Source organism: Sturnira hondurensis, unplaced genomic scaffold (genome assembly GCF_014824575.4).
Source record: "Sturnira hondurensis isolate 20B ecotype Veracruz unplaced genomic scaffold, ASM1482457v3 Scaffold0015659, whole genome shotgun sequence".
NCBI lineage: Eukaryota > Metazoa > Chordata > Mammalia > Chiroptera > Phyllostomidae > Sturnira > Sturnira hondurensis.
The window spans coordinates 1,766,307-1,785,119 of record NW_028088290.1 but is presented as its reverse complement, the minus strand read 5'-3'; the positions used below and the strand labels follow the sequence as shown (position 1 = coordinate 1,785,119).

At 33.6% G+C, this 18,813-nt stretch overlaps 1 protein-coding gene across 2 annotated transcripts in view; it reads left to right on the top strand.

The window, feature by feature from the left end:
• Positions 1-18,813, top strand: part of DYNC2H1 (dynein cytoplasmic 2 heavy chain 1) — a 346,577-nt gene that overhangs the window by 141,487 nt on the left and 186,277 nt on the right. The window contains exons 61-66 of one of the 2 annotated variants that reach the window (XM_037065337.1): positions 2,244-2,370; positions 4,406-4,547; positions 5,137-5,246; positions 10,195-10,215; positions 12,305-12,403; positions 14,143-14,266. In XM_037065337.1, coding sequence (XP_036921232.1) covers positions 2,244-2,370; positions 4,406-4,547; positions 5,137-5,246; positions 10,195-10,215; positions 12,305-12,403; positions 14,143-14,266 — 623 coding nt within the window. The remainder of the gene's footprint in view (positions 1-2,243; positions 2,371-4,405; positions 4,548-5,136; positions 5,247-10,194; positions 10,216-12,304; positions 12,404-14,142; positions 14,267-18,813) is intronic. The other variant, XM_037065338.1, reaches the window with a different exon arrangement.

The window sequence follows — 18,813 nt, the reverse complement described above, 5'->3', positions numbered from 1 at the left end:
TTTACTTGGGAAATAATTATCTATATTTATATATTTACTTGTCAAGAAATAAACCAAAAAGAAAATCTCAAACCCATAAATTTAGTGTTTTTAATATTCTTGAATATTTTTTATGTTGGAAATCTAGAGAAAAATCACATCATTTTCTTTGAGGTATAATGAGATAATTACTAAGAAATAGTATATTCTTTTTAAAGTATCATATGCTCAGAATCAGTACTTAATATTCAGCCTATTGTCCAGTATTTATTGAGCAGTTAGCATATGATTGCAAAGTTTTGATTTGTACCTGTGTCAGGTATTGTACTAGGCATTTAGTGTATTTATTTTTTTAGTACTTAAAACAATACTGAAAGCAGGATATTCCTCCATTTTACGTGTTAGGAAGCTGAAGATTACAAAGGCTATTTTTGCCTAAGTTGAGCAGCTAGTAAATTACTAAGCTAGCATTAAATTCTAGAATTGTCTAACTCTGTAAAGTTTCTGTTTTTAATCACTACAAAATGCTACTGATATTTTGTAAAGATTATTATGAAAACCTTCAGGATTAACTTTGAATTTTAAGTAAAGCAGAATGGCATTTTCCATTTTAGGGCCGTTATCAAGAATGAATGAATTCTGGTTAATATGCAGTTAGTTATGATTCTTAATTAAGATTTAATTGACTCTTGGTTGTGAGTAACAATCTTATTTTCCTGTGTAGTTACAAAGATGAGAGAGTTTTCAGGAATATCTATAAAGGACACATGGACAAAACCAAAGGGGGTTAGGATGAAGGGAGGGAAGCGGGGGTGGCTGATATGGTGGGGAGTGGGGGGATAAAATAGAGACAATTGTACTCATAACAACAATTTGAACAACAATTGAATTAAAAAATTTTCAAAAAAGATGAGAGAGTTGAAAAACTAATCATGATATATCAATTTTTAAGTCATAATTTGACCACATTAAGGATACATTTGTCTTTGTTTATACAACTCCTACAGAAACATGCAAGTCAATTTAATTCAGCAAATATTTATCACAAAACAAAGTGCAATATGTACAAGGTATAGTAATAATTATTAAGTTGAACAGAGGTGTAGTTTCTGTTTCCAGGTCTAGAGCAATGTGTCCAAAGGACTCTATGAGTTGATGTCAGTGTTCTATAATCCCCTGTCCACTGTGGTAGAATCCAGCCATTAATGATAGAGTGTGACTAATGAGAACTTAGAATATGGATGATATGACTGAGGAATTGAATCTTGAATTTTATTTAATTTTCATTAATTTAAATTTAAGTAGCAGCCTTCTGCTAGTGGCTACCATATTGGATATATGAGTTCTGGAGTTTTATGTCTAAGGGAAGGAGGAAAGGAGCACTTCAAGAGGCAATAAAGTATACTGTAAAGTTCATGCAACTTAATATCAGGCACACCTACATGTGAATTTTTAGATCCTCTGCTAACTATTGGTGAGACCTCTGTAATAAGCTGTTTGGATCTATGTCTCTATATCCTGGGGATTTTGTAATTACCTACTTAGGTATTTGTTGAAGAAGTAAGTAACCATGTGGAATATTACTATTATGTTTAGTAAAACAATAAATTCATACAGATGTTTTTTGAGGAAACTAATTTTAAAAGAACCCATTCACCATTTTGGTGAATGGGTGTATAGGGTTAGAATATATGTAGCTGGGTATTTGAAGTGAATTTAAAATTTATGTTTTTGATAGCTAGACATTTAAAAGAATTAAAGTGAAGAGTGAGGTAGGGATAGGAAGGGATAGAAGGTATTTCAGGCAAATGTAGCATCCTGAAGAAGGGCACAGCATGTGAATGGTGGAGCATTTTCTGAAAATTATTATTCAGATGTTTATATGTAGTTTTGTTGGACTGGAATAAAATGAAATATACCTGAAAAGATAAATTGGATTAATCTTACCACAAGGTCTTGAATGTCATGTGGAGGTGTTTTTACAGTGGATTAATGCCCTTTGAGAATTCTTTTACACGCATAGACACACACACACACTCTAATATATATATATATATATATAATATAATTACATTATATTATATATCATATATATATATATATATATATTTGGTATATGTGCCTGTTCAGTGAATGAGATTATGAACACAAACATTATTAGTATTATCATTAATTAAATTCTCATAGAAATAAGTTTTCTTTATTACCCAAGGATAATGTAATCCAATCTCTTGTAAATTTCTTTGCCTTTAATGTTTTCATAGATTTCAGAGCAGGACTTCAGAGGCAGCCAAGCTTGAAGCTGAATTAAGCAAAGCACAAGAAACAATTAAAGCTGCAGAAGTCTTAATTAACCAGCTTGACCGAGAACACAAGAGATGGAATGCTCAGGTTTGTTTAAGAAACATCATAAAAAGTCTTCCTTAAAATATTGGAAATTTATAATGTATTATTAAAATACGTTAAAATACATCAAAATACGTTAAAAAATAAAAAGGACAGAACTATCCATTAACTTTCAGCAGGCTTAGGATAAATGATCTAGGTATTAATGGCTGTTATATTAGTCTTTAAGCAGAGTATCTTTATATGAATGGGTTTTAGACATAGCAGCCTATTTCTCTTTTTTGTCTATGCTATTGAGGGGGAAGGGCAGGGATGAAAAAGAGTTGATGGAAAATGGATGATTCTTTAGAGATTTTTTTGAACTTCCCTTTACTAGGATAGTAATTTCAGGATTTGACACTGTTAGCCATTTATTTCTTCTTGAAATACTCTGTTAAAATGTTGTCTCATGTTTTTGTTTGTTTGCTTGCTTCTCTTTAACCAGTTAGATTTCTTTCCTTACCACATTCTCTTCATCTGCTCATCCAATGTTTGGCCTCAGTGTACCCTCTCTCAGCTCCTTTCTTTGCAATTATTCTGGAGTTATTTCATCTAAAGAATATCACCTTTACTATGATGCTGACTAGAGCTATATATCTAGACTGCTGAGTTTTAAATTCATATTTCCAACTATACTTTAGATATTTGCACTTAACTGTCTTGGGAACTCAAACATAATGTCTAAATTAACATATTTTCTTTTTTTCTCATCCCAAGTCTCTTTTATTTCCTAGCTCTCATAGGCATCTTTCTTCTAGGCATCAAATCTAAAAACATGTGGTCGTCTTAAACTCTTCCTGTTTGCTTGTCACCATCCATTTACGAATGTCTCTCATATATGTCCTCTATCCTTAATTTTTTAATGCCAGTTGGTTTTTTTGCTCCTGAATTCTCCTAACTTGTCTTACTTCTGTCTGACCATTTAATTGGATTAGTCTTCATTTGTCTGTTTAATTATATTTCTAAGTCCCAGTCCATATCATCAGTCATGGACTGCCCTGTTGAAACACTTTCGATGTCTCATTGCTACCAAAGGGTAAAATAGAAGCTCCTCCACACAGCATGTGACATCTTTCACAGTGTTTCTCCCTCCAGTCCTTCTACCTCTCTCCTTTCATTACTTCTGAACTGCTGCTTTTTCTCCTTAAGCTTATGCTTTAGCCACACTATGCTTTTAACTGATGAGACTCAGTGAGTTATCTTTGTTTTGTGCCTTTGTTCATATTGTTTTTTAAAAAATATTTGATTTACTTATTTTTAGAGAGAGGGGTAGGGAAAGAGAAAGAGTGGGAAAGAAACATCAATATGTGGTTGCTTCTCACATGTCCCCCACTGGAGACCTGGCCTGCAACTCAGGCATGTGCCCTGACTGGGAATCGAACCAGTTACCCTTTGCTTCACAGGCCCATGCTCAATCCACTGAGCTACACCAGCCAGGGCCCTTTGTTCATATTCTGTTTCTTTATTATATCCTATAGTGATGTTAATTCATAGTATGTATTTAACTATGATTGTGATAATGTTTCTGCTTTTATTAAAATCATTAGGAACTTTCAATGACAAAATATATTCATCTTTACAAATATATTGGGATTTTACACATTTGTTTAATATCAGCAGGATCGAAAGTCTTGTTGATATTTTTATATTTTGACAATTGTGTTCAAGATAAGTTATTACTTTCAACCCATAAATGATTGTTTTTCTATAGTCAAGACTCTAATTATTGTCCTGGCTGGTGTAGCTCGATGGATTGAGCGCAGACCTGTGAACCACAGGATCGCAGTTCTATTCCCAGTCAGGGCACATGCCTGGGTTGCAGGCCAGTTCCCAGTTCCTGGCAGGGGACGCACGAGAGGCAACCATACATTGATATTTCTCTCCTTCTCTCCTTCCCTTCCCCTCTAAAGATAAATTAATAAAAATATTTTTTAAAAAATAAATAAAACTAAACTTTAAAAAAACCTCTAATTATGAAGCTGTCATTCTTTTTCCATGTTAAAACATATCCATACATTACTCTTTCTTTCTCTTTTTCCAGGTTGCAGAGATAACAGAAGAATTAGCCACTCTTCCTAAAAGAGCCCAGCTAGCTGCTGCCTTTATTACATATCTTTCTGCTGCTCCCGAGGGTCTGAGAAAAACCTGTTTGGAAGAATGGACCAAGTCAGCTAATCTTGAAAGTTTGTATTTAGTTGTTCATGAGTTTGACATTTCAATACACTAAAAATACATATTTTGGTTTTTGTCATTTTACTTTTTTTAAACGGGAAAAAATATCTAAGTTAAAACATAGTATAGCTATTTTAGATTTGCTGAATTCTGCAAATGCTCTGAGAATTATTTTGTTATATTAATCTTTTATTTCTAAAGTCACTATATGAGACTGAAACCACTGAATTGTTTTTGATATTGCATGAGTACAGTTAAACATTTTATAACTTTAATATTTACTGTAATTCCATATCTTACAATGAGATGCGGGAACTACAAAATTCCTTGTGAATTTTGTGCTTTCCACAAATTATTATACTTGTGAAATATTCATCTAATAGGTAGAAATATAGATGAACTGAGTTTCATTTCTTTGCACTTTTTTTGGGTAAGCTTATTTTCCCTTTAGCGTCTGGTGTTAAATGAGGAAGAATGGATTTAATATTAAAGATGGTTATGAGATTTTTGTTTGAGTATATTTGAAAGAGTTGTTTCCTCTTATCAAAGACAAGATTATTATAGTGAAATACAATATTATTGATATCTCTAACTTTTCAGAATTTGATCTAAGGCGATTTCTTTGTACTGAAAGTGAGCAGTTAATTTGGAAAAGTGAAGGCCTACCATCAGATGACCTTTCCATAGAAAATGCTATTGTTATTTTACAGGTAATTAATCAGTTTTAATTTTCTCATTAGAAGTAGTTCTTTTGAATATTGCTTCAGGAAGTACTTTCTTCAAATTCTTAGGCTTTCACAGTGTTCTTTTACAGTGTGAAAATATTTTGCTAATGAAAATCCATTTATGATTCAGTTGGTGAATTTATAATATTCAGTATAATTTATTTTTTACCTGAATATAAAAGTATAAACTAAAGTGGCAGTATTTTGGTGACAAATTGTGCTAAATTGATCTCTCCAATAGTAATAGAAATATATTAGGAACACCTGATTCATGTACTTGTATAGTTCCTTCATCTAGCATATGTAATTTTATATTTTAATTGTTTTGTAGAAAAAAGTCATACAAAGTTAAGATGAGCTAATTTGGGTGTTTAAATTGGAGAGGACCATAGGAATATCTTGGAAAACTGTTCTTTCACATAGTATGTGTTTCCAAAATTTCATTAAAGTTGAAACTATTATAATATTATTAGCAGTGAATATGAAAAACAGATTTCAAATCATGTATGCAAACAGAATATTTTTTGAATGAAGTTTTATTTTTACAATTACCTTGGTTTGCCTTTCTATCATGGAACTTGGAAGATAATTTTCCCCCTTGATAATGTGAGTTTTCCCCTGTTCTTTGTATCTTAAATAGTGTGTACTCCATAATACCAGTTTTCTCTTCTCTAACGCCTTCTGCCCACACACAATTTCTTTATTTCACAACTCCAGAGTCTCAAAGAAAATGTTAACACTTTATATTCATAGAATTATTAGATTTGTATTGTGGGCTCTGTTCATTCCTTGACAATCTAGTTTGATTAGTTCCATTAATCGGCTGATGTACTTGGGCTCATTACATTGCCATCTTACCAGAGGAGAAGTTGCTGACCAAAAATTAAACAGTTTTGTCTTCTTGTAATTTGATTTGGCTTGTTCTTTATTTTTGAACATTTGATTCTTATTTTTTACACTAGAAATACAGATCTGGAAATCTAAATGTGTATGTATTTAGAGTCATTATATTATTGTAAACTATGTGATTTTTATTATATTTGTTATTCCTTCTCCAAGGGTTTGTAACTACCTTTTCCTGCTTTTCTACAATCTAAGAAATCAGTCATTTTCAGATTAAAAGACACAGCTTAAATATTCTTCTCTTTTTTATTCTAAGAAATTGGGGTGGGGATGAGCCTTCAGATAAATGTATTATATATTTTTTATTTTTTACTGATGATAATTTAATTTTACTAATGAAAATACTATTGTGTTCTGATGTCTTTCATGGTAAGTACAGGAAAAATTGTTTTTGAAATAATTTTAATAATATGTTTAGATATATTTTTATTTAATATTGCCAAGTTTGTTATAGAAGTTTATATGTATTTGTATGACAAAACAAATATCATTTGGAAATTTTTTAGGGTAATTTTGTTGAGATGCATTTGCTATTATGGTCAACACTATATCTCAACTTTGAAGTATACTGGCTTTACAATAAGCTGTTCCAGTTAAGGTTGTGACTGGGAGAGCACATGTCTTTGACATTACTCTGGGATGTGTGTGAAATTAGATCTCTAAAAACATACAGACTGGATTTTTGGAAGTCTTCCCTGAGAAAAAATGGCTAAGCATAATGAATAAAAATATATTTTTAAATAACAGAAATATCGCCTCTCCTCATTAATTATAGGAGAGCTTTTCTGAGATTCTCCCTCTGAGGGAGGCTTTCCCACATTTAATTTATTAAATGTGGGAAAATTAATTTATTGGTGCTAAGAAAAGCCTTTTGTGTCAAAATTATTCCTTTGTCTTACAAAGATGCTTGAAATGATCATATTTATGTTGAGCTAAATATTGAAGTACATATATTGCCTGGGAAAGGAAATAGTCAAATAATTGTCCATCATTGGCCTTGTAACGAGAATTAGTTTCCTTTTTAATATATTTTATTGATTTTGTTATTACAGGTGTCCCATTCTCCCCCTTCATTCCCCTCCACCCTGCATACCCCTTCTCCCACCCCCCCTTAGTTTTCATAGAATAGTTAAAAGCCTATATGACCTTTGTCCTTGAGGGACAGGGGGAGAACTTGGTTATGATGCCCATATGTCCTGGATTGTTATGATTTATGCCTCTTGTCCCAATGGAATTATTAATAGTTTTTCTTTTACTCTCAAAAGTGTCCTGGTTTGACTAATAAATTATACGATATTTTTAGTATTGTGGGACTCATTGGATAATGGAGACCATAAGGCTATTAGAAACTATAGAAAAGTGTGAGTGAAAAGCATCCAAAAAGAAGATGGAAAGGATGATTAATAATTTAAATATTCACAGTATTTTAATTTTTTGATTTAAATCTTACATTATTTTACATTTTTCTTGGAAAGAGATGTATTGAATATTTGTTTTTTTCTGTAAATAGTTCAGTTTAATATTAATTTTTTAAACCATTTAGAATTTCTAAGATTATTTTTCTTCCTGCCATTCAATGTATGATGAGGAAATACAAACTAATTTAATATTAATCTAAAGAATATGAAATTATAAAGGTAAATCACATAGGGAATTGTTTTTATGGGTTAAATCCCAAATAAAAATAATAATAATGAACATTTACATAGCACTTACTGTCTTGTGCATATATTACTATTTAAGAATTTATACAGGTAAAGCACTTAAACACAAGTCATTGAATTTTCAAATCTAGCCCATATTGTAGGTATGAAATCGAAGTGCAGAGAAGGGTTAAGTGGCTTGTACAACTTGCTGTCCAATGGCAGAGCCAAGATTCAGACACTGGCATCTGGCCAGTCTATGCTATAAAACCGCCCCTTGTACCTGTGCATTTGTGTGTTTCTGTACATGTTTATTTTATTAATTTTGTATTATTCCTGTTAATGTAATTAGCTAACCTTAGTTTTATATATAAAATGTGTTTTTATTCTTATCTCACCTACAGTTATTAAAAATAAAGTTTTAGAGTGTCCCAGATATTTAAAAGTAATCTCTTTTGATAATATCCTCTGCCCAATTGCCCCCACCCCCAAGGAAAGAATTAACATAATTATTATGTATTTCTAGCTGTTGACTTCTGTTCTGAACTCCTGACCTATAATTCCAACTCCTGGTTAGACATTATCTGAGGCTCCCTTCCTAGCCAGCTCAAGCTCTGTCTTTTTATTAATTGTCATCATCATCATTGTCATTGACCTGCTTTAGTGGAGATTCTTTCAGTGGGCAAGCGCAACATATTTAGACAAGGAAAAAAGCAACTTACACTGTTAAATAACTGAGATGTTCAAAAGATTGGGACTGCCTTTAGGATTCAAATGATTTTTTTTTTCAAATATATTTTATTGATTGTGCTATTACAGTTGTCCCATTTTTCCCCCCTTCACTCCCCTCCGCCTTGCACTCCCCCCACCCACATTCCCCCCCTTTAGTTCATGTCCATGTGTCATACATATAAGTTCTTTGGCATCTACATTTCCTATACTATTCTCACCCTCCCCCTGTCTATTTTTTTGTCTATTTTTTTATTTAATTATTTTTCAAGTACAGTTTTCTGATTTTACCAGGGCATTGCTCCCTCTCTCTGTCTCCATCTTAGGGGACAGATACATTGTTAGATAAATTCTCTCAGCCCAGAGTTAAGGATTGCAGTTGGTGTCTTCAGACTTAGCATTATCAGAGTATATGTTCCCCGACTATATGTCTTCACCTTTCTGCCCCCACCAGTGCATTGATGTCAGCACCCCAAAAGGTTTCTGATTGGTAGCTTGGGTTACTTGCTCACCCCTTGTGTGCAGTGCTAGGTGATTGATAATCCCATTAGACATACTTTGGGGCAGAAGGAGTAGGCAAAGGTGGCTGTCCACCCTTGTACTTTTTCTCTTCCTCACTCTTTATAAATCGCTTGTCACTTATTTCCTACGAATAGAGATGTCACAAATCTTGGTCCAGTAATAAAAGCTGCCAATCTGAAAGTCATTCCCACTTTAATTTTACATTTAGTTCCTTATTCAGCAAGTCTTCTGAAATCTTTTTCTCAAATGTGTAATGATTTTATTCTATTCTAACTACACCCATGACCACTGGCTTCATTCAGGCCTTCACCATTTTATACAGGGATAAATGCATGATTATACCAGTTTGTCTCTTGCCCCCAATATCACTTCTTTTACTGTTGTTGTAGTGATCTTTCTAAAATGTTAATCTGATCATGACAGTCCCTAGATTAATATAGTTAAGTGACTTTCAATTTCCTGAAGTATACAAATTTCATTATCCCTAAACATGGCATGAAAAGTTCTTGGTCAGAAAGACTGTGATTACTCCTGCTGTTTTGTATATAGCATCTTTGCCTACACTGTTTTAGTCAAACAGTGTCAGACTACTGGCAGTTTTCGAGATGTACCCAGGGCTTTTATTCCTCTCCATCATGCTGTTGCCTTTACCTGAAATGCTTTTTCACCTCTGCAAACTAAATCAAACTTACCTTTCTTAGTTTGACTTCAGTTGCTTCCTAGCATTTCGTCTACTAACTCCACCTGTGATCCTATAGAATAGTGTGTGCTCTTTCATTATAGAATTTTTACATTTCACTTCTTTATTGGATATGAAGTCATTAAGGGTAAGGAGATATATCTTTTTCTGTATCGCTCACATTGTCTTACTGTGGTAGTTATGCAACATATAGTAGATGAATGAATACATGAATAAATAAAAGCTCGACAGTTTTGGACCTGTTATGATTTGTTAAATGTAGATTTCAACTACTTTTAATCATAAAACAGAGACCTAAAATATACTTACAGATTTTTAAATCTTTCTGGAGAAGAATAAATAAATGAATACAAATTATACTCTGAAATTCCTAACAATATTTTCTATGCTAAAACATGATTTTCTGAAACTTTGTCTTTTTTTTTAACTGCATCAGATTGTTGGTTTGAAATCATGGGTAAGAACTTTTTTAAAATTGTAAAGTATTTTCACAGTTAGGCAAAATCTAGTAGACTTGTAAAAGGAATGTTTGCTGTTGAATGCTAATATAAATAAGATCTAAAGTCCCAGGTGTAGTGTTGTTAGTAATATGTGAGAGGATCTTTACTAACCATCTCATTTTGCTGGGAATAGGAGATCTGTATGATGGAGCAGTAAGTGGAACTTCCAGACATAGATGCTGGGTAAAGGTCATAAATAGTGACATGGAGGGACTGCAGTGGGCATCCACTCTGGGTGCAAGAAAAAAGGAGATGCATTGTCTGGAGAGAATTTTAAAGCAGTAATAAAGCTGTTTTAAACTCAGTCAGCTCTTTATTATCACCATATGCTGGCAATTTTAAACAATGTTACTGGTAAAATGCTCTTTGTTCCTGGGACAGGTGGTCTGCATTACCCACTTCATTTTTGGTGTGTCACTGAAAAAACATCTTGTTCTTATTAGACATACCTCAGGTCTAACATACCTTCACTGAAGTCTAAGTGAATTTGTTTCACTTAGACTTCACATGTTATCTCATCCCTATAGTCCACATCTGTATTATAGTTATCAAATGTGAAAATTAAAAAATAAATTAGGCCAGTCATTGTTATTTAACTCTGATTTACTAGGTAGCAATGATTATTAGATGGCTTTAAAAATTTACATAGATTTACATATATTTACATTTTTCATTTATGAGTGTGTATATAAAATATATTTTAAAAATATTTCGTTCTGTTTGGCCATTGTTAATATAATAAGAATAAAAGTGCAGCCATTGTTAATATAATAAGAATGGTTTGCATGACATTGATGTAACCTGGCAGCCAAAGTGAGTGGACTGGGACGCACATATGTGAACAATGATGACTTCACTGTACTAGTCAGTGGGGGCAGTAGATGCTGTTCAGTGAGCATGTGCACTGTGTGGCCATTGCATTTAAAATGACTCAGTTAGTAGAGCAGTGAATCTGCATCAGATTTTGTGTTCAGCTTGAGCATTCCTCTACAGAAAGCAATTGGATGATTCAGAAAGCAACAGCTATGGGCAACTGGTGATTTGCAACTTCATCATGACAGTGTGCCTGCCCATGCATCATGTCTCAAGCAGAGTTTTTTGGTAAAACATCAAATCACCCAGGTGACTCAGCCCCCTTACAGCCCATATTTGGCACCCTGCAACTACTGGCTTTTTTCAAAACTAAAATCACCTTTTTAGTCTTTTAGGTGATTTTTAGGTGAAAGGGAAAAAGATATCAGACCATCGATGAGATATAGGAAAATATAATGGGGCAGCTGATGGTGATTGGGAGAACTGTGTGAGGTCCCAAGGTGCCTACTTTGAAGGGGACTGAGGCGTCATTGTCCTATGTACTGTGTTTCTTGTATCTTGTATCTTCTTCAATAAATGTCTCTTTTTCATATTACATGGCTGGATACCTTCTGGACAGACCATATATATATTTATTTCAGAGTTTCATTAGTGAAGGGTATTCTGTAATGTATTTATCCTAGTTCATTAGATCTTAAATTATTACCTATGTAATTTTTTCTAGGATACTTTTTTGCAATATTAACAATGTACTGCTTTATAAGAATTAATGTTTTAAATACAAGAATTATATTGATAAGTATTTTAGTAATACTTTTGTAATTAGTTCATACTTCTCTTTTAAGGCCTTTATGTTTCATTCAGTTCATACTTCCCTCTTTAAAGTCTTTATGTTTTATTCAACCAAAGGGTATATAAAGTTAGGCAATAACTTGATTGTTTCTAGAGCTCTTGCTTACTATATTCTTAATTCCCATTGTCTGTTACTGTGCAGTACATGGGAGTATACTTATTTCATTGTGGTAGATTTAATTATCTAATATTAATTACTTATCACTCTAAAATTTACTAATGTATCCTCTGGTGAAGCTAAAAATCTGTACCTTTAATTTTTCTTCATGGTTGCATATTTATATTCCCCAAGCTTAAGAGAAAAACTAACTCAATAATTGATTTGTAATTTTTATGGAACTATTTCCATTTATTAAAAACTTATAATTTTCTTTGACCTAGAGTCGAGTATGCCCATTTCTTATAGACCCTTCTTCTCAAGCTACAGAATGGTTAAAAACACATTTGAAAGACTCGCGTTTGGAAGTTATTAACCAGCAGGTATGTATTACTTCTAATTTAGTTACCAACTAGTAAGGGCATCATATGGTGAAAAGAAGTCTGGGCCTACAGTCGGAAAACATAGATTCAGAGCTTAGTCCTATAACTTACCTGGTCTGGGATCTGGAGAAAGAAATGTAACTCTCTTAGCTTCAGTCTTCTAACTTGTAAAAAAGAATAAGAGTATTTGTTTGAGCCCTGACTGGGTAGCTCAGTTGGTTAGAGCATTGTTCCGATCGTGCGAAGGTTGTGGATTCCATCCCCGGTCAGGGCACATACCAGAATCAACCAATGACTACATAAATACATGGAAAAATAATCTATGTTTCTCCTTCCAAGTCAATTTAAAAAAGAATGTTTGATTCCTTCTAAGTGCAGGGCATTGATCTAAGCCCTTAGAATTTAATGGTGAGTAAAGTAGTCACAGTTCTGCCCTCATGGAAATGACAGTCAAGTTAAGCATTTACACTGAATGATTAAGGTCACAAGTATACGATCTTGCAGAAAGAAGAGTTACTAAGTTATCTTGGAGAGCTGGACCTGTAACATACTTGTAGTTTCAATGTCTCTTAATAATTTCCTGTCCCTGTATCTCACCAAGGATGTCTTTGATGTGTCCTAAGATTTGACATATTGTCACTGAAATTTAATCATATTCTTTTGGGTTGTGACTTCTCATGATCATATTTATTTTGCAAAAGAAGTTAATTTTGGCCAGTTTTTTTCCTTTTGAGGAAGGCTTAGTATATGATTAATTTTCATAGATATTCTTCAGGTGATTGAAAAATCACCTCTTTAAAGTATACTTCATTTATCATATAGGGATATTTACCTCATTTGTGTTAAGAATAACTGTGAATTAGATAATGTACATAACACTTTAATCTTACTTATGACTTCCAGTAGGAGATCTTAATAATTACTACTTCAGATATTTAATTTATTTTAACCACTGTTGGAGGCCTGAAGTGATACTCAGAACTATTCTTTTTTTTAGCCAGAAAGCCTCAGAATTCTTGCATGGTTATAGGATTTTGTCTAGAGGTTCTTTTCACTATGCTTAGGCCTACTACACAAAGAAAAGTTTACTGGAATTTATCATCTTGCCTTTTTTCTTCTTTTTTTCTTCTATCATATGTTTGATTTTGAACATAACCAAAGTAGTTCTTTTTATTTTTCAATCATCTCCTGAGGCTGTGCTCACCAATTTTTAGAGAGAGAGAAAAGGAGAGAAGAACACTGATATAAGAGAAAAACGTCAATCGTTGCCTCCCACCTGTGCCCCAATCCAGGACCAAACCCACAACCTTTTGGTGTATAGCATGACACTCAAACCAACTGAGCAACCCAGCCAGGGTCAAAGTAGTTGTTACTAGGAGTTGGATTAGTAACTTATTGCGTATAGAATTTGAAAAATTGTTTCTACATCATTTTGAAACTATAATGAAAGATCAAAAAAAGCTTTTTTTATTGTTAATGTAAAAATTCTTGTTTTCCTTATATCTCTATTTGAATTATTTATGAAATTACTTATTTGATAATTTATTCAACAAAAACAACTCATTGCCAAGTACATAAAGTGAGAAAAGCAATCATAAATAATTTGAATTGCTGACATGAATATTAAATTTTAAAATATTCATAGCATTCCTGTTAATATTTTTATTCATTATTTGTAAGGATTTTAATAAATCTTAAGGAAATAAAGGAATTAATATACACTCCTGTTATTCTCTTAGGATGGTAACTTTATCACAGCTCTTGAGTTGGCAGTACGTTTTGGGAAAACCCTTGTTATACAAGAGATGGATGGTGTAGAACCTGTTCTTTATCCATTACTGAGACGAGATCTGGTTGCTCAAGGTAAATATATGATGGTTTCCGTACAGTAACTATTTTTTAAATGTTCAAAATAATTGACTAAATAACTGACTTTATTTTGTCTTGCCACTGACTCTGAGGAAATATTAGAAACTTTTTTGAAAGGTAATGGTAATGTCATCATAATCTAATAGTAACAGCAAGTAAACAAATTCTAAAAATGCCTTTATTGAAGAGTCACTGCATTGGGGATCTCCAAGAGTTCCTAGGTCCAGTGTTTTATTAGGAAGACTCACAGGACCCCATGTAGTTGTATTAATAGCTCATATTTATTGCAGGGAAGGGATACAAAGCAAAGTCAGAAAAGAGAAAAGACACATTGTATGAAGTGAGGCGTCAAGAAACCATGTGCAGGTTTCCACGAGTCTGTCCATTGGAGTCCCATAAGATGTGCTTAATTTCCCCCGCAGGGAACTCCTACCCCTCATGGCATTGTGGATGGAACTGGAGAATATTCTGCTAAGTGAAAAAAGCCAGGCCATGATAGACAAATACCATACAATCACACCTATAAATGGAACCTAATCAATGAAACAAGCAAGTGAGCAAAATAGAACCAGAGACATGGAAATAAAGAACAAACTGAGAAACTAGGATGTGCTTAATTTCCCCAGCACATCCTATGTGACTCCAGTGGACCGACTTGAGTTGTGAGATATTGTCTTCCAAGGAAATTTGTGAGAGACTTAGTGCCCAAAGTTTTCACTGGAAGCATTCTTCCTGGCATATAGCAAAATTCCAGACTTCCCAAAGGGAAGCAGGTGTTCATCATAAACCACATTTCTTACACAAACAGTTTAAGCACAGTGAGTCACTCAGGATTCTTGAGAACCCTCCCAAGATCCAAGTTCTCAGATCCTGGTTATGGGTCTATTTTGCAAGCAGGCCTTACTAACATTAGCAGTCTCATGACTGCAGCTGCTTTGTTACCCTCTTTTCTGCACAGGTACCTAACCCAGACATTGTTGATTAGAAAGTAATGAAAAGTGAATTAGGAAAGGTGCATACAGATAACTGCATATGTATGTCATGTGAAGTGTCTGCAAAGTGTATACACATACATATGGAGAAGGCAGTGAGTTCCTGGTAACCTCCCTGTAGTTCTTTGTAATTCTCACTGAGTTCCTTGAGCTTCGTTATAACCATTGTTTTGAACTCAATGTGTAATAGTTTACTTGCCTTTGTTTCATTTAGCATTCTTTCTAGGGATTCCTCCTTTTCTTTTAATCACAGGTTCTTTCTTTTCTGCCTATTTTTGGGGAAACTCTGCTTGTTTGCTTCTACTTCTTAAATTGATCTGCTTTGACTCCCTCTCCTTATTTTTTCAATTCCTATGGTAGGAAACCTGTGGGATTCAGTGGTGCAGTCTCCTTGATCTGCTGCTCTTCTTGATGCTCTTGGGATGCCCTTCATGCTGTTTGTGTTGGCTCTGTGTTGGCTCTCTGGATATAATTGGGTTTTAATTGCCGTAGGGTCTCTCTTTGGTGGGTCTTTCTCTCCAGCTGGCCGACTGAGGGTCTCTTCACCCACCACGTCTTGTGTGCTAGTGTGCAGGTGCTGTCAGAACAAAACCACACAGCCCAGGAAACATACACACCCAGGAAAATCACTCCCACACACAATCCCATGTCAACAGCAAATGAACCAGTATTAATAAGGACATAAAGAGATTAAGACTATTTTACAAAAAGAGAAAAAAATGGGAGATGAGTAACTGAAAGAAAAATGATTTTGAGAGGGTAAAGAGACACTCACTAATAAGAGTAGGGAATTGGTGCAATGTAAAGAGAGAAAGTAAAATTTACATTGAAAATGAAAAGGGGAATGAAAAATGTGGAATGCAGTAAGAGAACGATAAACATGTAGTGTTAAGTTCAAAACAGAAAAAATAACTTGAGGAGGGAAAAATGAAAAAGAAAGTAAATAAATAATAGAAAAGTAGGAAACAAATTCGAGAAAAGATCTACCAGAGCACTATCAACAACAAGTGAGCCAAATTTAGTACACATGGGATGGCAATAAGAGGGAATAAAGAAAAGCTTGAGAAATGTGTAGAGGAAAGGGAAGTGATTTTGAGATTATAGATGAAGAGGGTATACTAAGAGTGAGGAACAAAAACCAGGCTAAGAAAGGGAAAAAATTAAAATTTGAGATGAAAAAAAGAAAAGGCAGGATGAAAGGCAAAATATATAGAAGAGAAAAAATATAGGCTAAGACAGGTAAAAGTTAAATTTTAGATGAAAAAAAGAACAGGCTGGATGAAGGCATAATGAGGTAGGAGAGGGGAACAGTAAAATTTGAGATTTGAAATACAATAATAGTGAAGATCTAGAAATCTTCAACAAAATTTAAAAACTGCAAGAATGACAGACAGCCTTATCCACAACCAATGAGTGAAGATTGCTAAAGGTGGAGAGAGAACACAGGTATTTTAAGAGCAAGAAAAAGAATGTAAGATGACCATTGACAGGAAGATTGTTTTTGAGAAACAATTTTGGGGAGAAACTATATTGGGGAGAAATAGTAAGGTACACAATGGAAACAAGTTGTAGCAAGAGAGAAAACAAAATTTAAAATGAAAATAATAAGAAGAAACAGCAAGGTAAAGTGGAGTAGAGAAGGGAAGAGCAAAATATGAGAATTGTAATAAACTATAATAAAATCTAGTGCCTAATACGCACAAGCTTGAAGGACAAGAAATTAATGTTAAAGAACTACACAGGGAAGAAAATATTACAAATCCTGGAGAAGACCATGGTAGATTCTGTCTTGGTAGCATCTATGTATTACCACTGTTTTATCTTTCTGGATCCACCTCTGGTGATATCAGGGGCTGTCCCAGTCTTGCCTTAGGCAGCCTTTTCGAGATTACCAGGGATGTACCATCTGTGGCTGACTCCTTCAGTTGTTAATCTAGTCATTCTTCACTCAGCAGTCTTGATAAGGGTTTATCAATATTTTTTAGATTTTATTTATTTATCGTTAGAGGGGAAGGGAAGGAGAGAAGGAGAGAAATATCAGTATATGGTTGCCTCTCATGTGTCCCCTGCTGGGAACTGGCCTGCAACCCAGGCATGTGCCCTGACTGGGAATCAAACTGCAATCGTGTGGTTTGCAGGCCCGCGCTCATGCTCATTCCACTGAGCTACACCAGCCAGGGCTAAGGATTTATCAATTTTATTAATCTTTTTAATACTAACTTTTAACTTTGTTGATTTTTCTTAGTTATATTATTTTTCATATATATATATCTCATTTTAATTTGATAGAACATTTTATTAACAATCATGAAAAAGATATAATTGTTTATTATATTTGAAACAGTATATTCATATGATTTTTTAAAATTGTAGACAACATACATGTTGTAATAGTTTCAGGTGGACAATAGTCATTTGACATCTGTATACTTTATAAAGTGATCATGATAAGTTTATTAATTTTTCATCATTGTACAAAGATACAACTATATCATTGACTTCTGTTGCCTATGCTCTACATTAAATTCCTCTGACTCTACTGTATTTTTAAACTGATTTTTACTCTTTACTATTTCATTACTATTATTTTACTTAGATTATCTTTGGTCATTTTTTTTTATACTCTTGAAATGGAAATTAGAAATCTTGGTATTCAAAAAATAGTGCTATTTCATTTTTTTTCTTAATATATGTATTTATGTTTATAAATTTCCCTCTAAGTTTTTCTTTAGCTTTATGGCACAAGTTTTGATTTCTGCTTTGATTTATGTATTACTTAGTATTTTTTTCGTGTTAATTCCCAAGGAATTGGACGTTTTCTAATTACCTTTTTTGTAAATTGACTTTTAGTTTAATTCCATTAAGCTCTCTGTGGTCAGAGAGCTTACTATTATGTGTCAGATTTTTTTAATTCTGCTGAAGCTGTGTTTATGATCTGATACTGGTTGTTTTTTATATACTTTCCATATACAGTTGAAAATTATGTGAATATTGTTAGTAGTTACTTTGTTTTTTTAGATTTTAAAATATATTTTATTGATTATGCTATTACAGTTGTCCCATTTTCCCTCCTTTGCTCCCCTCTGCCCTGCACACACACTCCCACCCACATTACCCTGTGTAGTTCATTTCTGTGGGTCATACATATGTTCTTTGGCTTCTATATTTCTTGCAGTATTCTTACCCTCCCCCTGTCTAATTTTCTACCTACCATCTATGCTACTTATTCTCTGTATTTTTATCCCTCTTTCCCCCTCCCACTCCCCTGTTGTTAATCCACCATATGTTCTCTGTTTCTGTGGTTCTGTTCTTGTTCTAGTTGTTTGCCTAGTTTGCTTTTGTTTTTGGTTTAGGTGTAGTTGTTAATAACTGTGAATTTGCTGTCACTTTACTGTTCATATTTTTTATCTTCTTTTTCTTTTTATTAAAGATTTATTTATTTATTTAGAGAGAGAAGAAGGGAGGGAGAAAGAGAGGGAGAGAAACATCAATGTGTGGTTGCCTCTCACATGGCCCCCACTGGGGACTTGGCCTGCAACCCGGGCATGT